Source organism: Crassostrea angulata, chromosome 8, assembly GCF_025612915.1.
Source record: "Crassostrea angulata isolate pt1a10 chromosome 8, ASM2561291v2, whole genome shotgun sequence".
In the NCBI taxonomy this organism is placed as follows: Eukaryota; Metazoa; Mollusca; class Bivalvia; order Ostreida; family Ostreidae; genus Magallana; species Magallana angulata.
The window spans coordinates 38,073,018-38,094,174 of NC_069118.1; the positions used below are offsets into that span (position 1 = coordinate 38,073,018).

General features: G+C 41.0%; 16 protein-coding genes across 16 annotated transcripts; all 16 read right to left on the reverse strand.

Annotated features, from left to right (window-relative positions):
* Nucleotides 1-74: 74 nt before the first annotated feature.
* Nucleotides 75-836, reverse strand: LOC128160403 (wnt inhibitory factor 1-like; the record flags this gene model as incomplete). Its single annotated transcript, XM_052823719.1, has 1 exon — nt 75-836. A coding segment is annotated over exon 1 (762 nt), but the record flags the coding sequence as incomplete, so codon positions are not given.
* An 858-nt stretch (nt 837-1,694) lies between these two features.
* LOC128160404 (wnt inhibitory factor 1-like) lies at nt 1,695-2,456 on the reverse strand (the record flags this gene model as incomplete). The annotated part of the gene is made up of 1 exon (XM_052823720.1): nt 1,695-2,456. A coding segment is annotated over exon 1 (762 nt), but the record flags the coding sequence as incomplete, so codon positions are not given.
* A 525-nt stretch (nt 2,457-2,981) lies between these two features.
* On the reverse strand, nt 2,982-3,716 carry LOC128160418 (wnt inhibitory factor 1-like; the record flags this gene model as incomplete). Its single annotated transcript, XM_052823735.1, has 1 exon — nt 2,982-3,716. A coding segment is annotated over exon 1 (735 nt), but the record flags the coding sequence as incomplete, so codon positions are not given.
* Nucleotides 3,717-4,034: 318 nt separating this feature from the next.
* On the reverse strand, nt 4,035-4,976 carry LOC128160417 (neurogenic locus protein delta-like; the record flags this gene model as incomplete). The annotated part of the gene is made up of 2 exons (XM_052823734.1): nt 4,302-4,976; nt 4,035-4,121 (listed from the first exon to the last, which is right to left on the reverse strand). Coding segments are annotated over exons 1-2 (762 nt in total), but the record flags the coding sequence as incomplete, so codon positions are not given.
* A 498-nt stretch (nt 4,977-5,474) lies between these two features.
* LOC128160405 (tenascin-like) lies at nt 5,475-6,236 on the reverse strand (the record flags this gene model as incomplete). Its single annotated transcript, XM_052823722.1, has 1 exon — nt 5,475-6,236. A coding segment is annotated over exon 1 (762 nt), but the record flags the coding sequence as incomplete, so codon positions are not given.
* Nucleotides 6,237-6,462: 226 nt separating this feature from the next.
* LOC128160937 (wnt inhibitory factor 1-like) lies at nt 6,463-7,316 on the reverse strand. Its single transcript, XM_052824224.1, has 2 exons — nt 6,525-7,316; nt 6,463-6,486 (listed from the first exon to the last, which is right to left on the reverse strand). The coding sequence occupies exons 1-2, from the start codon at nt 7,314-7,316 to the stop codon at nt 6,463-6,465; spliced, it is 816 nt and encodes a 271-aa protein (XP_052680184.1).
* A 138-nt stretch (nt 7,317-7,454) lies between these two features.
* On the reverse strand, nt 7,455-8,216 carry LOC128160406 (neurogenic locus protein delta-like; the record flags this gene model as incomplete). The annotated part of the gene is made up of 1 exon (XM_052823723.1): nt 7,455-8,216. A coding segment is annotated over exon 1 (762 nt), but the record flags the coding sequence as incomplete, so codon positions are not given.
* Nucleotides 8,217-8,534: 318 nt separating this feature from the next.
* Nucleotides 8,535-9,296, reverse strand: LOC128160407 (wnt inhibitory factor 1-like; the record flags this gene model as incomplete). Its single annotated transcript, XM_052823724.1, has 1 exon — nt 8,535-9,296. A coding segment is annotated over exon 1 (762 nt), but the record flags the coding sequence as incomplete, so codon positions are not given.
* Nucleotides 9,297-9,794: 498 nt separating this feature from the next.
* LOC128160409 (wnt inhibitory factor 1-like) lies at nt 9,795-10,556 on the reverse strand (the record flags this gene model as incomplete). The annotated part of the gene is made up of 1 exon (XM_052823725.1): nt 9,795-10,556. A coding segment is annotated over exon 1 (762 nt), but the record flags the coding sequence as incomplete, so codon positions are not given.
* Nucleotides 10,557-11,234: 678 nt separating this feature from the next.
* Nucleotides 11,235-11,996, reverse strand: LOC128160410 (tenascin-like; the record flags this gene model as incomplete). The annotated part of the gene is made up of 1 exon (XM_052823726.1): nt 11,235-11,996. A coding segment is annotated over exon 1 (762 nt), but the record flags the coding sequence as incomplete, so codon positions are not given.
* Nucleotides 11,997-12,314: 318 nt separating this feature from the next.
* On the reverse strand, nt 12,315-13,076 carry LOC128160411 (wnt inhibitory factor 1-like; the record flags this gene model as incomplete). Its single annotated transcript, XM_052823727.1, has 1 exon — nt 12,315-13,076. A coding segment is annotated over exon 1 (762 nt), but the record flags the coding sequence as incomplete, so codon positions are not given.
* A 138-nt stretch (nt 13,077-13,214) lies between these two features.
* LOC128160412 (wnt inhibitory factor 1-like) lies at nt 13,215-13,976 on the reverse strand (the record flags this gene model as incomplete). Its single annotated transcript, XM_052823729.1, has 1 exon — nt 13,215-13,976. A coding segment is annotated over exon 1 (762 nt), but the record flags the coding sequence as incomplete, so codon positions are not given.
* Nucleotides 13,977-14,474: 498 nt separating this feature from the next.
* LOC128160413 (wnt inhibitory factor 1-like) lies at nt 14,475-15,236 on the reverse strand (the record flags this gene model as incomplete). The annotated part of the gene is made up of 1 exon (XM_052823730.1): nt 14,475-15,236. A coding segment is annotated over exon 1 (762 nt), but the record flags the coding sequence as incomplete, so codon positions are not given.
* Nucleotides 15,237-15,734: 498 nt separating this feature from the next.
* On the reverse strand, nt 15,735-16,496 carry LOC128160414 (wnt inhibitory factor 1-like; the record flags this gene model as incomplete). The annotated part of the gene is made up of 1 exon (XM_052823731.1): nt 15,735-16,496. A coding segment is annotated over exon 1 (762 nt), but the record flags the coding sequence as incomplete, so codon positions are not given.
* A 1,038-nt stretch (nt 16,497-17,534) lies between these two features.
* LOC128160415 (neurogenic locus protein delta-like) lies at nt 17,535-18,296 on the reverse strand (the record flags this gene model as incomplete). Its single annotated transcript, XM_052823732.1, has 1 exon — nt 17,535-18,296. A coding segment is annotated over exon 1 (762 nt), but the record flags the coding sequence as incomplete, so codon positions are not given.
* A 318-nt stretch (nt 18,297-18,614) lies between these two features.
* LOC128160416 (tenascin-like) lies at nt 18,615-19,376 on the reverse strand (the record flags this gene model as incomplete). Its single annotated transcript, XM_052823733.1, has 1 exon — nt 18,615-19,376. A coding segment is annotated over exon 1 (762 nt), but the record flags the coding sequence as incomplete, so codon positions are not given.
* Between the last annotated feature and the right edge of the window lie 1,781 nt (nt 19,377-21,157).

The following is a 21,157-nucleotide window of genomic DNA, read 5'->3' on the forward strand; positions in this document are numbered from 1 at the left end:
TTTGCACTGCAATTTCCATGTGGCATGCTGCTGTTACAAAATACTTCACAGTCTGGACCATAGTAATTGCTTTCACATTCAGAACTCCCATTTGCCAAACACCGTCCATGCTTCATGCTTTCATTACAAAATCTTTCACAGTGTTTGCCAAAGAAATTAACCTCACAAACAGCCGTCCCATTTGCACTGCAATTTCCATGTGGCATGCTGCTGTTACAAAAAACTTCACAGTCTGGACCATAGTAATTGCTTTCACATTCAGAACTCCCATTTGCCAAACACCGTCCATGCTTCATGCTTTCATTGCAAAATCTTTCACAGTGTTTGCCAAAGAAATTAACCTCACAAACAGCCGTCCCATTTGCACTGCAAGTTCCATGTGGCATGCTGCTGTTACAAAATACTTTACAGTCTGGACCATAGTAATTGCTTTCACATTCAGAACTCCCATTTGCCAAACACCGTCCATGCTTCATGCTTTCATTACAAAATCTTTCACAGTGTTTGCCAAAGAAATTCACCTCACAAACAGCCGTCCCATTTGCACTGCAAGTTCCATGTGGCATGCTGCTGTTACAAAATACTTCACAGTCTGGACCATAGTAATTGCTTTCACATTCAGAACTCCCATTTGCCAAACACCGTCCATGCTTCATGTTTTCATTACAAAATCTTTCACAGTGTTTGCCAAAGAAATTCACCTCACAAACAGCCGTCCCATTTGCACTGCAATTTCCATGTGGCATGCTGCTGTTACAAAATACTTCACAGTCTGGACCATAGTAATTGCTTTCACATTCAGAACTCCCATTTGCCAAACACCGTCCATGCTTCATGCTTTCATTACAAAATCTTTCACAGTGTTTGCCAAAGAAATTAACCTCACAAACAGCCGTCCCATTTGCACTGCAAATTCCATGTGGCATGCTGCTGATACAAAATACTTCACAGTCTGGACCATAGTAATTGCTTTCACATTCAAAACTCCCATTTGCCAAACACCGTCCATGCTTCATGCTTTCATTACAAAATCTTTCACAGTGTTTGCCAAAGAAATTCACCTCACAAACAGCCGTCCCATTTGCACTACAATTTCCATGTGGCATGCTGCTGTTACAAAATACTTCACAGTCTGGACCATAGTAATTGCTTTCACATTCAGAACTCCCATTTGCCAAACACCGTCCATGCTTCATGTCTTCATTACAAAATCTTTCACAGTGTTTGCCAAAGAAATTAACCTCACAAACAGCCGTCCAATTTGCACTGCAATTTCCATGTGGCATGCTGCTGTTACAAAATACTTCACAGTCTGGACCATAGTAATTGCTTTCACATTCAGAACTCCCATTTGATAAACACCGTATATGCTTTATGCTTTCATTACAAAATCTTTCACAGTGTTTGCCAAAGAAATTTACCTCACAAACAGCCGTCCCATTTGCACTGCAATTTCCATGTGGCATGCTGCTGTTACAAAATACTTCACAGTCTGGACCATAGTAATTGCTTTCACATTCAGAACTCCCGTTTGCCAAACACCGTCCATGCTTCATGCTTTCATTACAAAATCTTTCACAGTGTTTGCCAAAAAAATTAACCTCACAAACAGCCGTCCCATTTGCACTGCAAGTTCCATGTGGCATGCTGCTGTTACAAAATACTTCACAGTCTGGACCATAGTAATTGCTTTCACATTCAGAACTCCCATTTGCCAAACACCGTCCATGCTTCATGCTTTCATTACAAAATATTTCACAGTGTTTGCCAAAGAAATTAACCTCACAAACAGCCGTCCCATTTGCACTGCAATTTCCATGTGGCATGCTGCTGTTACAAAATACTTCACAGTCTGGACCATAGTAATTGCTTTCACATTCAGAACTCCCATTTGCCAAACACCGTCCATGCTTCATGCTTTCATTACAAAATCTTTCACAGTGTTTGCCAAAGAAATTAACCTCACAAACAGCCGTCCCATTTGCACTGCAAGTTCCATGTGGCATGCTGCTGTTACAAAATACTTCACAGTCTGGACCATAGTAATTGCTTTCACATTCAGAACTCCCATTTGCCAAACACCGTCCATGCTTCATGCTTTCATTACAAAATCTTTCACAGTGTTTGTCAAAGAAATAAACCTCACAAACAGCCGTCCCATTTGCACTGCAATTTCCATGTGGCATGCTGCTGTTACAAAATACTTCACAGTCTGGACCAAAGTAATTGCTTTCACATTCAGAACTCCCATTTGCCAAACACCGTCCATGCTTCATGCTTTCATTACAAAATCTTTCACAGTGTTTGCCAAAGAAATTAACCTCACAAACAGCCGTCCCATTTGCACTGCAAGTTCCATGTGGCATGCTGCTGTTACAAAATACTTCACAGTCTGGACCATAGTAATTGCTTTCACATTCAGAACTCCCATTTGCCAAACACCGTCCATGCTTCATGCTTTCATTACAAAATCTTTCACAGTGTTTGCCAAAGAAATTAACCTCACAAACAGCCGTCCCATTTGCACTGCAAGTTCCATGTGGCATGCTGCTGTTACAAAATACTTCACAGTCTGGACCATAGTAATTGCTTTCACATTCAGAACTCCCATTTGCCAAACACCGTCCATGCTTCATGCTTTCATTACAAAATCTTTCACAGTGCTTGCCAAAGAAATTCACCTCACAAACAACCGTCCCATTTGCACTGCAATTTCCATGTGGCATGCTGCTGTTACAAAATACTTCACAGTCTGGACCATAGTAATTGCTTTTGCATTCAGAACTCCCATTTGCCAAACACCGTCCATGCTTCATGCTTTCATTACAAAATCTTTCACAGTGTTTGCCAAAGAAATTCACCTCACAAACAGCCGTCCCATTTGCACTGCAAGTTCCATGTGGCATGCTGCTGTTACAAAATACTTCACAGTCTGGACCATAGTAATTGCTTTCACATTCAGAACTCCCATTTGCCAAACACCGTCCATGCTTCATGCTTTCATTACAAAATCTTTCACAGTGTTTGCCAAAGAAATTAACCTCACAAACAGCCGTCCCATTTGCACTGCAATTTCCATGTGGCATGCTGCTGTTACAAAATACTTCACAGTCTGGACCAAAGTAATTGCTTTCACATTCAGAACTCCCATTTGCCAAACACCGTCCATGCTTCATGCTTTCATTACAAAATCTTTCACAGTGTTTGCCAAAGAAATTCACCTCACAAACAGCCGTCCCATTTGCACTGCAAGTTCCATGTGGCATGCTGCTGTTACAAAATACTTCACAGTCTGGACCATAGTAATTGCTTTCACATTCAGAACTCCCATTTGCCAAACACCGTCCATGCTTCATGCTTTCATTACAAAATCTTTCACAGTGTTTGCCAAAGAAATTCACCTCACAAACAGCCGTCCCATTTGCACTGCAATTTCCATGTGGCATGCTGCTGTTACAAAATACTCGACAGTCTGGACCATAGTAATTGCTTTCACATTCAGAACTCCCATTTGCCAAACACCGTCCATGCTTCATGCTTTCATTACAAAATCTTTCACAGTGTTTGCCAAAGAAATTCACCTCACAAACAGCCGTCCCATTTGCACTGCAAGTTCCATGTGGCATGCTGCTGTTACAAAATACTTCACAGTCTGGACCATAGTAATTGCTTTCACATTCAGAACTCCCATTCGCCAAACACCGTCCATGCTTCATGCTTTCATTACAAAATCTTTCACAGTGTTTGCCAAAGAAATTAACCTCACAAACAGCCGTCCCATTTGCACTGCAAGTTCCATGTGGCATGCCGCTGGTACAAAATACTTCACAGTTTGGACCATAGTAATTGCTTTCACATTCAAAACTCCCATTTGCCAAACACCGTCCATGCTTCATGCTTTCATTACAAAATCTTTCACAGTGTTTGCCAAAGAAATTCACCTCACAAACAGCCGTCCCATTTGCACTGCAAGTTCCATGTGGCATGCTGCTGTTACAAAATACTTCACAGTCTGGACCATAGTAATTGCTTTCACATTCAGAACTCCCATTTGCCAAACACCGTCCATGCTTCATGCTTTCATTACAAAATCTTTCACAGTGTTTGCCAAAGAAATTCACCTCACAAACAACCGTCCCATTTGCACTGCAATTTCCATGTGGCATGCTGCTGTTACAAAATACTTCACAGTCTGGACCATAGTAATTGCTTTTGCATCCAGAACTCCCATTTGCCAAACACCGTCCATGCTTCATGCTTTCATTACAAAATATTTCACAGTGTTTGCCAAAGAAATTCACCTCACAAACAGCCGTCCCATTTGCACTGCAAGTTCCATGTGGCATGCTGCTGTTACAAAATACTTCACAGTCTGGACCATAGTAATTGCTTTCACATTCAGAACTCCCATTTGCCAAACACCGTCCATGCTTCATGCTTTCATTACAAAATATTTCACAGTGTTTGCCAAAGAAATTAACCTCACAAACAGCCGTCCCATTTGCACTGCAAGTTCCATGTGGCATGCTGCTGTTACAAAATACTTCACAGTCTGGACCATAGTAATTGCTTTCACATTCAGAACTCCCATTTGCCAAACACCGTCCATGCTTCATGCTTTCATTACAAAATCTTTCACAGTGTTTGCCAAAGAAATTCACCTCACAAACAGCCGTCCCATTTGCACTGCAATTTCCATGTGGCATGCTGCTGTTACAAAATACTTCACAGTCTGGACCAAAGTAATTGCTTTCACATTCAGAACTCCCATTTGCCAAACACCGTCCATGCTTCATGCTTTCATTACAAAATCTTTCACAGTGTTTGCCAAAGAAATTCACCTCACAAACAGCCGTCCCATTTGCACTGCAAGTTCCATGTGGCATGCTGCTGTTACAAAATACTTCACAGTCTGGACCATAGTAATTGCTTTCACATTCAGAACTCCCATTTGCCAAACACCGTCCATGCTTCATGCTTTCATTACAAAATCTTTCACAGTGTTTGCCAAAGAAATTAACCTCACAAACAGCCGTCCCATTTGCACTGCAATTTCCATGTGGCATGCTGCTGTTACAAAATACTTCACAGTCTGGACCATAGTAATTGCTTTCACATTCAGAACTCCCATTTGCCAAACACCGTCCATGCTTCATGCTTTCATTACAAAATCTTTCACAGTGTTTGCCAAAGAAATTCACCTCACAAACAGCCGTCCCATTTGCACTGCAATTTCCATGTGGCATGCTGCTGTTACAAAATACTCGACAGTCTGGACCATAGTAATTGCTTTCACATTCAGAACTCCCATTTGCCAAACACCGTCCATGCTTCATGCTTTCATTACAAAATCTTTCACAGTGTTTGCCAAAGAAATTCACCTCACAAACAGCCGTCCCATTTGCACTGCAAGTTCCATGTGGCATGCTGCTGTTACAAAATACTTCACAGTCTGGACCATAGTAATTGCTTTCACATTCAGAACTCCCATTTGCCAAACACCGTCCATGCTTCATGCTTTCATTACAAAATATTTCACAGTGTTTGCCAAAGAAATTAACCTCACAAACAACCGTCCCATTTGCACTGCAAGTTCCATGTGGCATGCTGCTGTTACAAAATACTTCACAGTCTGGACCATAGTAATTGCTTTCACATTCAGAACTCCCATTTGCCAAACACCGTCCATGCTTCATGCTTTCATTACAAAATCTTTCACAGTGTTTGCCAAAGAAATTCACCTCACAAACAGCCGTCCCATTTGCACTGCAATTTCCATGTGGCATGCTGCTGTTACAAAATACTCGACAGTCTGGACCATAGTAATTGCTTTCGCATTCAGAACTCCCATTTGCCAAACACTGTCCATGCTTCATGCTTTCATTACAAAATCTTTCACAGTGTTTGCCAAAGAAATTCACCTCACAAACAGCCGTCCCATTTGCACTGCAAGTTCCATGTGGCATGCTGCTGTTACAAAATACTTCACAGTCTGGACCATAGTAATTGCTTTCACATTCAGAACTCCCATTTGCCAAACACCGTCCATGCTTCATGCTTTCATTACAAAATCTTTCACAGTGTTTGCCAAAGAAATTCACCTCACAAACAGCCGTCCCATTTGCACTGCAAGTTCCATGTGGCATGCTGCTGTTACAAAATACTTCACAGTCTGGACCATAGTAATTGCTTTCACATTCAGAACTCCCATTTGCCAAACACCGTCCATGCTTCATGCTTTCATTACAAAATCTTTCACAGTGTTTGCCAAAGAAATTAACCTCACAAACAGCCGTCCCATTTGCACTGCAAGTTCCATGTGGCATGCTGCTGGTACAAAATACTTCACAGTCTGGACCATAGTAATTGCTTTCACATTCAAAACTCCCATTTGCCAAACACCGTCCATGCTTCATGCTTTCATTACAAAATCTTTCACAGTGTTTGCCAAAGAAATTCACCTCACAAACAGCCGTCCCATTTGCACTGCAATTTCCATGTGGCATGCTGCTGTTACAACATACTTCACAGTCTGCACCATAGTAATTGCTTTCACATTCAGAACTCCCGTTTGCCAAACACCGTCCATGCTTCATGCTTTCATTACAAAATCTTTCACAGTGTTTGCCAAAGAAATTCACCTCACAAACAGCCGTCCCATTTGCACTGCAAGTTCCATGTGGCATGCTGCTGTTACAAAATACTTCACAGTCTGGACCATAGTAATTGCTTTCACATTCAGAACTCCCATTTGCCAAACACCGTCCATGCTTCATGCTTTCATTACAAAATCTTTCACAGTGTTTGCCAAAGAAATTCACCTCACAAACAACCGTCCCATTTGCACTGCAATTTCCATGTGGCATGCTGCTGTTACAAAATACTTCACAGTCTGGACCATAGTAATTGCTTTTGCATTCAGAACTCCCATTTGCCAAACACCGTCCATGCTTCATGCTTTCATTACAAAATCTTTCACAGTGTTTGCCAAAGAAATTCACCTCACAAACAGCCGTCCCATTTGCACTGCAAGTTCCATGTGGCATGCTGCTGTTACAAAATACTTCACAGTCTGGACCATAGTAATTGCTTTCACATTCAGAACTCCCATTTGCCAAACACCGTCCATGCTTCATGCTTTCATTACAAAATATTTCACAGTGTTTGCCAAAGAAATTAACCTCACAAACAGCCGTCCCATTTGCACTGCAAGTTCCATGTGGCATGCTGCTGTTACAAAATACTTCACAGTCTGGACCATAGTAATTGCTTTCACATTCAGAACTCCCATTTGCCAAACACCGTCCATGCTTCATGCTTTCATTACAAAATCTTTCACAGTGTTTGCCAAAGAAATTCACCTCACAAACAGCCGTCCCATTTGCACTGCAATTTCCATGTGGCATGCTGCTGTTACAAAATACTTCACAGTCTGGACCAAAGTAATTGCTTTCACATTCAGAACTCCCATTTGCCAAACACCGTCCATGCTTCATGCTTTCATTACAAAATCTTTCACAGTGTTTGCCAAAGAAATTAACCTCACAAACAGCCGTCCCATTTGCACTGCAAGTTCCATGTGGCATGCTGCTGTTACAAAATACTTCACAGTCTGGACCATAGTAATTGCTTTCACATTCAGAACTCCCATTTGCCAAACACCGTCCATGCTTCATGCTTTCATTACAAAATCTTTCACAGTGTTTGCCAAAGAAATTAACCTCACAAACAGCCGTCCCATTTGCACTGCAATTTCCATGTGGCATGCTGCTGTTACAAAATACTTCACAGTCTGGACCATAGTAATTGCTTTCACATTCAGAACTCCCATTTGCCAAACACCGTCCATGCTTCATGCTTTCATTACAAAATCTTTCACAGTGTTTGCCAAAGAAATTCACCTCACAAACAGCCGTCCCATTTGCACTGCAATTTCCATGTGGCATGCTGCTGTTACAAAATACTCGACAGTCTGGACCATAGTAATTGCTTTCACATTCAGAACTCCCATTTGCCAAACACCGTCCATGCTTCATACTTTCATTACAAAATATTTCACAGTGTTTGCCAAAGAAATTAACCTCACAAACAACCGTCCCATTTGCACTGCAAGTTCCATGTGGCATGCTGCTGTTACAAAATACTTCACAGTCTGGACCATAGTAATTGCTTTCGCATTCAGAACTCCCATTTGCCAAACACCGTCCATGCTTCATGCTTTCATTACAAAATCTTTCACAGTGTTTGCCAAAGAAATTCACCTCACAAACAACCGTCCCATTTGCACTGCAAGTTCCATGTGGCATGCTGCTGTTACAAAATACTTCACAGTCTGGACCATAGTAATTGCTTTCACATTCAGAACTCCCATTTGCCAAACACCGTCCATGCTTCATGCTTTCATTACAAAATATTTCACAGTGTTTGCCAAAGAAATTAACCTCACAAACAGCCGTCCCATTTGCACTGCAAGTTCCACGTGGCATGCTGCTGTTACAAAATACTTCACAGTCTGGACCATAGTAATTGCTTTCACATTCAGAACTCCCATTTGCCAAACACCGTCCATGCTTCATGCTTTCATTACAAAATCTTTCACAGTGTTTGCCAAAGAAATTCACCTCACAAACAGCCGTCCCATTTGCACTGCAATTTCCATGTGGCATGCTGCTGTTACAAAATACTTCACAGTCTGGACCAAAGTAATTGCTTTCACATTCAGAACTCCCATTTGCCAAACACCGTCCATGCTTCATGCTTTCATTACAAAATCTTTCACAGTGTTTGCCAAAGAAATTCACCTCACAAACAGCCGTCCCATTTGCACTGCAAGTTCCATGTGGCATGCTGCTGTTACAAAATACTTCACAGTCTGGACCATAGTAATTGCTTTCACATTCAGAACTCCCATTTGCCAAACACCGTCCATGCTTCATGCTTTCATTACAAAATCTTTCACAGTGTTTGCCAAAGAAATTAACCTCACAAACAGCCGTCCCATTTGCACTGCAATTTCCATGTGGCATGCTGCTGTTACAAAATACTTCACAGTCTGGACCATAGTAATTGCTTTCACATTCAGAACTCCCATTTGCCAAACACCGTCCATGCTTCATGCTTTCATTACAAAATCTTTCACAGTGTTTGCCAAAGAAATTCACCTCACAAACAGCCGTCCCATTTGCACTGCAATTTCCATGTGGCATGCTGCTGTTACAAAATACTCGACAGTCTGGACCATAGTAATTGCTTTCACATTCAGAACTCCCATTTGCCAAACACTGTCCATGCTTCATGCTTTCATTACAAAATCTTTCACAGTGTTTGCCAAAGAAATTCACCTCACAAACAGCCGTCCCATTTGCACTGCAAGTTCCATGTGGCATGCTGCTGTTACAAAATACTTCACAGTCTGGACCATAGTAATTGCTTTCACATTCAGAACTCCCATTTGCCAAACACCGTCCATGCTTCATGCTTTCATTACAAAATCTTTCACAGTGTTTGCCAAAGAAATTCACCTCACAAACAGCCGTCCCATTTGCACTGCAAGTTCCATGTGGCATGCTGCTGTTACAAAATACTTCACAGTCTGGACCATAGTAATTGCTTTCACATTCAGAACTCCCATTTGCCAAACACCGTCCATGCTTCATGCTTTCATTACAAAATCTTTCACAGTGTTTGCCAAAGAAATTAACCTCACAAACAGCCGTCCCATTTGCACTGCAAGTTCCATGTGGCATGCTGCTGGTACAAAATACTTCACAGTCTGGACCATAGTAATTGCTTTCACATTCAAAACTCCCATTTGCCAAACACCGTCCATGCTTCATGCTTTCATTACAAAATCTTTCACAGTGTTTGCCAAAGAAATTCACCTCACAAACAGCCGTCCCATTTGCACTGCAATTTCCATGTGGCATGCTGCTGTTACAAAATACTTCACAGTCTGCACCATAGTAATTGCTTTCACATTCAGAACTCCCGTTTGCCAAACACCGTCCATGCTTCATGCTTTCATTACAAAATCTTTCACAGTGTTTGCCAAAGAAATTCACCTCACAAACAGCCGTCCCATTTGCACTGCAAGTTCCATGTGGCATGCTGCTGTTACAAAATACTTCACAGTCTGGACCATAGTAATTGCTTTCACATTCAGAACTCCCATTTGCCAAACACCGTCCATGCTTCATGCTTTCATTACAAAATCTTTCACAGTGTTTGCCAAAGAAATTCACCTCACAAACAACCGTCCCATTTGCACTGCAATTTCCATGTGGCATGCTGCTGTTACAAAATACTTCACAGTCTGGACCATAGTAATTGCTTTTGCATTCAGAACTCCCATTTGCCAAACACCGTCCATGCTTCATGCTTTCATTACAAAATCTTTCACAGTGTTTGCCAAAGAAATTCACCTCACAAACAGCCGTCCCATTTGCACTGCAAGTTCCATGTGGCATGCTGCTGTTACAAAATACTTCACAGTCTGGACCATAGTAATTGCTTTCACATTCAGAACTCCCATTTGCCAAACACCGTCCATGCTTCATGCTTTCATTACAAAATATTTCACAGTGTTTGCCAAAGAAATTAACCTCACAAACAGCCGTCCCATTTGCACTGCAAGTTCCATGTGGCATGCTGCTGTTACAAAATACTTCACAGTCTGGACCATAGTAATTGCTTTCACATTCAGAACTCCCATTTGCCAAACACCGTCCATGCTTCATGCTTTCATTACAAAATCTTTCACAGTGTTTGCCAAAGAAATTCACCTCACAAACAGCCGTCCCATTTGCACTGCAATTTCCATGTGGCATGCTGCTGTTACAAAATACTTCACAGTCTGGACCAAAGTAATTGCTTTCACATTCAGAACTCCCATTTGCCAAACACCGTCCATGCTTCATGCTTTCATTACAAAATCTTTCACAGTGTTTGCCAAAGAAATTAACCTCACAAACAGCCGTCCCATTTGCACTGCAAGTTCCATGTGGCATGCTGCTGTTACAAAATACTTCACAGTCTGGACCATAGTAATTGCTTTCACATTCAGAACTCCCATTTGCCAAACACCGTCCATGCTTCATGCTTTCATTACAAAATCTTTCACAGTGTTTGCCAAAGAAATTAACCTCACAAACAGCCGTCCCATTTGCACTGCAATTTCCATGTGGCATGCTGCTGTTACAAAATACTTCACAGTCTGGACCATAGTAATTGCTTTCACATTCAGAACTCCCATTTGCCAAACACCGTCCATGCTTCATGCTTTCATTACAAAATCTTTCACAGTGTTTGCCAAAGAAATTCACCTCACAAACAGCCGTCCCATTTGCACTGCAATTTCCATGTGGCATGCTGCTGTTACAAAATACTCGACAGTCTGGACCATAGTAATTGCTTTCACATTCAGAACTCCCATTTGCCAAACACTGTCCATGCTTCATGCTTTCATTACAAAATATTTCACAGTGTTTGCCAAAGAAATTAACCTCACAAACAACCGTCCCATTTGCACTGCAAGTTCCATGTGGCATGCTGCTGTTACAAAATACTTCACAGTCTGGACCATAGTAATTGCTTTCGCATTCAGAACTCCCATTTGCCAAACACCGTCCATGCTTCATGCTTTCATTACAAAATCTTTCACAGTGTTTGCCAAAGAAATTCACCTCACAAACAACCGTCCCATTTGCACTGCAAGTTCCATGTGGCATGCTGCTGTTACAAAATACTTCACAGTCTGGACCATAGTAATTGCTTTCACATTCAGAACTCCCATTTGCCAAACACCGTCCATGCTTCATGCTTTCATTACAAAATATTTCACAGTGTTTGCCAAAGAAATTAACCTCACAAACAGCCGTCCCATTTGCACTGCAAGTTCCATGTGGCATGCTGCTGTTACAAAATACTTCACAGTCTGGACCATAGTAATTGCTTTCACATTCAGAACTCCCATTTGCCAAACACCGTCCATGCTTCATGCTTTCATTACAAAATCTTTCACAGTGTTTGCCAAAGAAATTCACCTCACAAACAGCCGTCCCATTTGCACTGCAAGTTCCATGTGGCATGCTGCTGTTACAAAATACTTCACAGTCTGGACCATAGTAATTGCTTTCACATTCAGAACTCCCATTTGCCAAACACCGTCCATGCTTCATGCTTTCATTACAAAATCTTTCACAGTGTTTGCCAAAGAAATTAACCTCACAAACAGCCGTCCCATTTGCACTGCAAGTTCCATGTGGCATGCTGCTGGTACAAAATACTTCACAGTCTGGACCATAGTAATTGCTTTCACATTCAAAACTCCCATTTGCCAAACACCGTCCATGCTTCATGCTTTCATTACAAAATCTTTCACAGTGTTTGCCAAAGAAATTCACCTCACAAACAGCCGTCCCATTTGCACTGCAATTTCCATGTGGCATGCTGCTGTTACAACATACTTCACAGTCTGCACCATAGTAATTGCTTTCACATTCAGAACTCCCGTTTGCCAAACACCGTCCATGCTTCATGCTTTCATTACAAAATCTTTCACAGTGTTTGCCAAAGAAATTCACCTCACAAACAGCCGTCCCATTTGCACTGCAAGTTCCATGTGGCATGCTGCTGTTACAAAATACTTCACAGTCTGGACCATAGTAATTGCTTTCACATTCAGAACTCCCATTTGCCAAACACCGTCCATGCTTCATGCTTTCATTACAAAATCTTTCACAGTGTTTGCCAAAGAAATTCACCTCACAAACAACCGTCCCATTTGCACTGCAATTTCCATGTGGCATGCTGCTGTTACAAAATACTTCACAGTCTGGACCATAGTAATTGCTTTTGCATTCAGAACTCCCATTTGCCAAACACCGTCCATGCTTCATGCTTTCATTACAAAATCTTTCACAGTGTTTGCCAAAGAAATTCACCTCACAAACAGCCGTCCCATTTGCACTGCAAGTTCCATGTGGCATGCTGCTGTTACAAAATACTTCACAGTCTGGACCATAGTAATTGCTTTCACATTCAGAACTCCCATTTGCCAAACACCGTCCATGCTTCATGCTTTCATTACAAAATATTTCACAGTGTTTGCCAAAGAAATTAACCTCACAAACAGCCGTCCCATTTGCACTGCAAGTTCCATGTGGCATGCTGCTGTTACAAAATACTTCACAGTCTGGACCATAGTAATTGCTTTCACATTCAGAACTCCCATTTGCCAAACACCGTCCATGCTTCATGCTTTCATTACAAAATCTTTCACAGTGTTTGCCAAAGAAATTCACCTCACAAACAGCCGTCCCATTTGCACTGCAATTTCCATGTGGCATGCTGCTGTTACAAAATACTTCACAGTCTGGACCAAAGTAATTGCTTTCACATTCAGAACTCCCATTTGCCAAACACCGTCCATGCTTCATGCTTTCATTACAAAATCTTTCACAGTGTTTGCCAAAGAAATTAACCTCACAAACAGCCGTCCCATTTGCACTGCAAGTTCCATGTGGCATGCTGCTGTTACAAAATACTTCACAGTCTGGACCATAGTAATTGCTTTCACATTCAGAACTCCCATTTGCCAAACACCGTCCATGCTTCATGCTTTCATTACAAAATCTTTCACAGTGTTTGCCAAAGAAATTAACCTCACAAACAGCCGTCCCATTTGCACTGCAATTTCCATGTGGCATGCTGCTGTTACAAAATACTTCACAGTCTGGACCATAGTAATTGCTTTCACATTCAGAACTCCCATTTGCCAAACACCGTCCATGCTTCATGCTTTCATTACAAAATCTTTCACAGTGTTTGCCAAAGAAATTCACCTCACAAACAACCGTCCCATTTGCACTGCAATTTCCATGTGGCATGCTGCTGTTACAAAATACTCGACAGTCTGGACCATAGTAATTGCTTTCACATTCAGAACTCCCATTTGCCAAACACCGTCCATGCTTCATACTTTCATTACAAAATATTTCACAGTGTTTGCCAAAGAAATTAACCTCACAAACAACCGTCCCATTTGCACTGCAAGTTCCATGTGGCATGCTGCTGTTACAAAATACTTCACAGTCTGGACCATAGTAATTGCTTTCGCATTCAGAACTCCCATTTGCCAAACACCGTCCATGCTTCATGCTTTCATTACAAAATCTTTCACAGTGTTTGCCAAAGAAATTCACCTCACAAACAACCGTCCCATTTGCACTGCAAGTTCCATGTGGCATGCTGCTGTTACAAAATACTTCACAGTCTGGACCATAGTAATTGCTTTCACATTCAGAACTCCCATTTGCCAAACACCGTCCATGCTTCATGCTTTCATTACAAAATATTTCACAGTGTTTGCCAAAGAAATTAACCTCACAAACAGCCGTCCCATTTGCACTGCAAGTTCCATGTGGCATGCTGCTGTTACAAAATACTTCACAGTCTGGACCATAGTAATTGCTTTCACATTCAGAACTCCCATTTGCCAAACACCGTCCATGCTTCATGCTTTCATTACAAAATCTTTCACAGTGTTTGCCAAAGAAATTCACCTCACAAACAGCCGTCCCATTTGCACTGCAATTTCCATGTGGCATGCTGCTGTTACAAAATACTTCACAGTCTGGACCAAAGTAATTGCTTTCACATTCAGAACTCCCATTTGCCAAACACCGTCCATGCTTCATGCTTTCATTACAAAATCTTTCACAGTGTTTGCCAAAGAAATTCACCTCACAAACAGCCGTCCCATTTGCACTGCAAGTTCCATGTGGCATGCTGCTGTTACAAAATACTTCACAGTCTGGACCATAGTAATTGCTTTCACATTCAGAACTCCCATTTGCCAAACACCGTCCATGCTTCATGCTTTCATTACAAAATCTTTCACAGTGTTTGCCAAAGAAATTAACCTCACAAACAGCCGTCCCATTTGCACTGCAATTTCCATGTGGCATGCTGCTGTTACAAAATACTTCACAGTCTGGACCATAGTAATTGCTTTCACATTCAGAACTCCCATTTGCCAAACACCGTCCATGCTTCATGCTTTCATTACAAAATCTTTCACAGTGTTTGCCAAAGAAATTCACCTCACAAACAGCCGTCCCATTTGCACTGCAATTTCCATGTGGCATGCTGCTGTTACAAAATACTCGACAGTCTGGACCATAGTAATTGCTTTCACATTCAGAACTCCCATTTGCCAAACACTGTCCATGCTTCATGCTTTCATTACAAAATCTTTCACAGTGTTTGCCAAAGAAATTCACCTCACAAACAGCCGTCCCATTTGCACTGCAAGTTCCATGTGGCATGCTGCTGTTACAAAATACTTCACAGTCTGGACCATAGTAATTGCTTTCACATTCAGAACTCCCATTTGCCAAACACCGTCCATGCTTCATGCTTTCATTACAAAATCTTTCACAGTGTTTGCCAAAGAAATTCACCTCACAAACAGCCGTCCCATTTGCACTGCAAGTTCCATGTGGCATGCTGCTGTTACAAAATACTTCACAGTCTGGACCATAGTAATTGCTTTCACATTCAGAACTCCCATTTGCCAAACACCGTCCATGCTTCATGCTTTCATTACAAAATCTTTCACAGTGTTTGCCAAAGAAATTAACCTCACAAACAGCCGTCCCATTTGCACTGCAAGTTCCATGTGGCATGCTGCTGGTACAAAATACTTCACAGTCTGGACCATAGTAATTGCTTTCACATTCAAAACTCCCATTTGCCAAACACCGTCCATGCTTCATGCTTTCATTACAAAATCTTTCACAGTGTTTGCCAAAGAAATTCACCTCACAAACAGCCGTCCCATTTGCACTGCAATTTCCATGTGGCATGCTGCTGTTACAAAATACTTCACAGTCTGCACCATAGTAATTGCTTTCACATTCAGAACTCCCGTTTGCCAAACACCGTCCATGCTTCATGCTTTCATTACAAAATCTTTCACAGTGTTTGCCAAAGAAATTCACCTCACAAACAGCCGTCCCATTTGCACTGCAAGTTCCATGTGGCATGCTGCTGTTACAAAATACTTCACAGTCTGGACCATAGTAATTGCTTTCACATTCAGAACTCCCATTTGCCAAACACCGTCCATGCTTCATGCTTTCATTACAAAATCTTTCACAGTGTTTGCCAAAGAAATTCACCTCACAAACAACCGTCCCATTTGCACTGCAATTTCCATGTGGCATGCTGCTGTTACAAAATACTTCACAGTCTGGACCATAGTAATTGCTTTTGCATTCAGAACTCCCATTTGCCAAACACCGTCCATGCTTCATGCTTTCATTACAAAATCTTTCACAGTGTTTGCCAAAGAAATTCACCTCACAAACAGCCGTCCCATTTGCACTGCAAGTTCCATGTGGCATGCTGCTGTTACAAAATACTTCACAGTCTGGACCATAGTAATTGCTTTCACATTCAGAACTCCCATTTGCCAAACACCGTCCATGCTTCATGCTTTCATTACAAAATATTTCACAGTGTTTGCCAAAGAAATTAACCTCACAAACAGCCGTCCCATTTGCACTGCAAGTTCCATGTGGCATGCTGCTGTTACAAAATACTTCACAGTCTGGACCATAGTAATTGCTTTCACATTCAGAACTCCCATTTGCCAAACACCGTCCATGCTTCATGCTTTCATTACAAAATCTTTCACAGTGTTTGCCAAAGAAATTCACCTCACAAACAGCCGTCCCATTTGCACTGCAATTTCCATGTGGCATGCTGCTGTTACAAAATACTTCACAGTCTGGACCAAAGTAATTGCTTTCACATTCAGAACTCCCATTTGCCAAACACCGTCCATGCTTCATGCTTTCATTACAAAATCTTTCACAGTGTTTGCCAAAGAAATTAACCTCACAAACAGCCGTCCCATTTGCACTGCAAGTTCCATGTGGCATGCTGCTGTTACAAAATACTTCACAGTCTGGACCATAGTAATTGCTTTCACATTCAGAACTCCCATTTGCCAAACACCGTCCATGCTTCATGCTTTCATTACAAAATCTTTCACAGTGTTTGCCAAAGAAATTAACCTCACAAACAGCCGTCCCATTTGCACTGCAATTTCCATGTGGCATGCTGCTGTTACAAAATACTTCACAGTCTGGACCATAGTAATTGCTTTCACATTCAGAACTCCCATTTGCCAAACACCGTCCATGCTTCATGCTTTCATTACAAAATCTTTCACAGTGTTTGCCAAAGAAATTCACCTCACAAACAGCCGTCCCATTTGCACTGCAATTTCCATGTGGCATGCTGCTGTTACAAAATACTCGACAGTCTGGACCATAGTAATTGCTTTCACATTCAGAACTCCCATTTGCCAAACACTGTCCATGCTTCATGCTTTCATTACAAAATATTTCACAGTGTTTGCCAAAGAAATTAACCTCACAAACAACCGTCCCATTTGCACTGCAAGTTCCATGTGGCATGCTGCTGTTACAAAATACTTCACAGTCTGGACCATAGTAATTGCTTTCGCATTCAGAACTCCCATTTGCCAAACACCGTCCATGCTTCATGCTTTCATTACAAAATCTTTCACAGTGTTTGCCAAAGAAATTCACCTCACAAACAACCGTCCCATTTGCACTGCAAGTTCCATGTGGCATGCTGCTGTTACAAAATACTTCACAGTCTGGACCATAGTAATTGCTTTCACATTCAGAACTCCCATTTGCCAAACACCGTCCATGCTTCATGCTTTCATTACAAAATATTTCACAGTGTTTGCCAAAGAAATTAACCTCACAAACAGCCGTCCCATTTGCACTGCAAGTTCCATGTGGCATGCTGCTGTTACAAAATACTTCACAGTCTGGACCATAGTAATTGCTTTCACATTCAGAACTCCCATTTGCCAAACACCGTCCATGCTTCATGCTTTCATTACAAAATATTTCACAGTGTTTGCCAAAGAAATTAACCTCACAAACAGCCGTCCCATTTGCACTGCAAGTTCCATGTGGCATGCTACTGTTACAAAATACTTCACAGTCTGGACCATAGTAATTGCTTTCACATTCAGAACTCCCATTTGCCAAACACCGTCCATGCTTCATGCTTTCGTTACAAAATCTTTCACAGTGTTTGCCAAAGAAATTCACCTCACAAACAGCCGTCCCATTTGCACTGCAAGTTCCATGTGGCATGCTGCTGTTACAAAATACTTCACAGTCTGGACCATAGTAATTGCTTTCACATTCAGAACTCCCATTTGCCAAACACCGTCCATGCTTCATGCTTTCATTACAAAATATTTCACAGTGTTTGCCAAAGAAATTAACCTCACAAACAGCCGTCCCATTTGCACTGCAAGTTCCATGTGGCATGCTGCTGTTACAAAATACTTCACAGTCTGCACCATAGTAATTGCTTTCACATTCAGAACTCCCATTTGCCAAACACCGTCCATGCTTCATGCTTTCATTACAAAATATTTCACAATGTTTGCCAAAGAAATTAACCTCACAAACAGCCGTCCCATTTGCACTGCAAGTTCCATGTGGCATGCTGCTGTTACAAAATACTTCACAGTCTGGACCATAGTAATTGCTTTCACATTCAGAACTCCCATTTGCCAAACACCGTCCATGCTTCATGCTTTCATTACAAAATATTTCACAGTGTTTGCCAAAGAAATTCACCTCACAAACAGCCGTCCCATTTGCACTGCAAGTTCCATGTGGCATGCTGCTGTTACAAAATACTTCACAGTCTGGACCATAGTAATTGCTTTCACATTCAGAACTCCCATTTGCCAAACACCGTCCATGCTTCATGCTTTCATTACAAAATCTTTCACAGTGTTTGCCAAAGAAATTCACCTCACAAACAGCCGTCCCATTTGCATTGCAATATCCATGTGGCATGCTGCTGTTACAAAATACTTCACAGTCTGGACCATAGTAATTGCTTTCACATTCAGAACTCCCATTTGCCAAACACCGTCCATGCTTCATGCTTTCATTACAAAATCTTTCACAGTGTTTGCCAAAGAAATTAACCTCACAAACAGCCGTCCCATTTGCACTGCAAGTTCCATGTGGCATGCTGCTGTTACAAAATACTTCACAGTCTGGACCATAGTAATTGCTTTCACATTCAGAACTCCCATTTGCCAAACACCGTCCATGCTTCATGCTTTCATTACAAAATCTTTCACAGTGTTTGCCAAAGAAATTAACCTCACAAACAGCCGTCCCATTTGCACTGCAATTTCCATGTGGCATGCTGCTGTTACAAAACACTTCACAGTCTGGACCATAGTAATTGCTTTCACATTCAGGACTCCCATTTGCCAAACACCGTCCATGCTTCATGCTTTCATTACAAAATCTTTCACAGTGTTTGCCAAAGAAATTTACCTCACAAACAGCCGTCCCATTTGCACTGCAAGTTCCATGTGGCATGCTGCTGTTACAAAATACTTCACAGTCTGGACCATAGTAATTGCTTTCACATTCAGAACTCCCATTTGCCAAACACCGTCCATGCTTCATGCTTTCATTACAAAATCTTTCACAGTGTTTGCCAAAGAAATTCACCTCACAAACAGCCGCCCCATTTGCACTGCAAGTTCCATGTGGCATGCTGCTGTTACAAAATACTTCACAGGCTGGACCATAGTAATTGCTTTCACATTCAGAACTCCCATTTGCCAAACACCTTCCATGCTTCATGCTTTCATTACAAAATCTTTCACAGTGTTTGCCAAAGAAATTAACCTCACAAACAGCCGCCCCATTTGCACTGCAAGTTCCATGTGGCATGCTGCTGTTACAAAATACTTCACAGTCTGGACCATAGTAATTGCTTTCACATTCAGAACTCCCATTTGCCAAACACCGTCCATGCTTCATGCTTTCATTACAAAATCTTTCACAGTGTTTGCCAAAGAAATTAACCTCACAAACAGCCGTCCCATTTGCACTGCAAGTTCTATGTGGCATGCTGCTGTTACAAAATACTTCACAGTCTGGACCATAGTAATTGCTTTCACATTCAGAACTCCCATTTGCCAAACACCGTCCATGCTTCATGCTTTCATTACAAAATCTTTCGCAGTGTTCGCCAAAGAAATTTTCATTACACACCAGTTCTCCTGTTTCGTTGCAGTGATAATGTGTCGTTGTTGGTTTACAATCGTATGCTAAACGATACACTGTATTGAAACTGTAAGGATAAGGTGAATTTTGATTTGAGAAGGACAATGAATTTTTATTCATATGTATTTTGATTTAGACGTCAATTTTATGGGGTTTTTTTTTAATTATAGCATTCAGATATACTGTAATAACAGAAACAAACAGAAATCTTTTTAAAAATGTAAATTGTCGAATGATTAAACGGTTTTTTTTTACGACACATATAGAAGTTTTTAATCTTAAGATCATATGGTGTTTAAAAAAGGAAGTGAAAAATTCATGTTATTTACTATAAACTTGTGTCGCTTCTGTTTCTGTGTAAGGTAAAGGAGTTGAAATTTGTGTTTCTGGAGGAAGATATCTGTATCTTATTCAGCTGAAATGACTGCTCTACCAATGAGGTACCGTTTCGATCGGCGAGGCTAATAATGAAGACAGCGTTTTTCTATGACAAGAAATATTCAAAATAAAGAAGAAGTCATGGGTTTTTTCCCATTTAGTCATTCAACTAGTCTACTTTATATGCGTGATTTATTAAAATGTTCACTAATTTCGTGCAATATAGATACTTATCAAATTCATAGTTATCATGAGTTCTTATGTGTAATTTTTTTTTCAATTTAGAAAAATATACTACTTGCTGTGCTGTGGGAAATTAATTTTCACAAATAAGTTCTCCACTGGCAATTTTCTAGTAAAATGTACAAATAAATGTAAAATACTTTATTTACAGAGTATGAAAACTTTCGATCAAGTGTGTATATATTCAAAGTTGTTTTGTCGGTTCGAATTAAGGATTGCAATTGCAACAAAAATATTTTTTTAACTTATTTTAAAAAGTTTATTTGCTCATATCTCTACCGGGATTTAGATAATAATATACAGTTTGCAAATTATTTAAAGAAATGCAATTTATTTCATTTTACTCTCACTAAACAGTTTCCATCTCAAAAGAT

Bases quoted from the DNA above. Each gene is read 5' to 3' on its own strand.
- LOC128160937 (XM_052824224.1), bottom strand. From the start codon at position 7,316: ATGAAGCATGGACGGTGTTTGGCAAATGGGAGTTCTGAATGTGAAAGC. The intron at 6,487-6,524 runs GTATGTTGTAAC...TGGAAATTGCAG, and splicing joins ACTATGGTGCAGACTGTGAA to TGCAAATGGGACGGCTGTTT.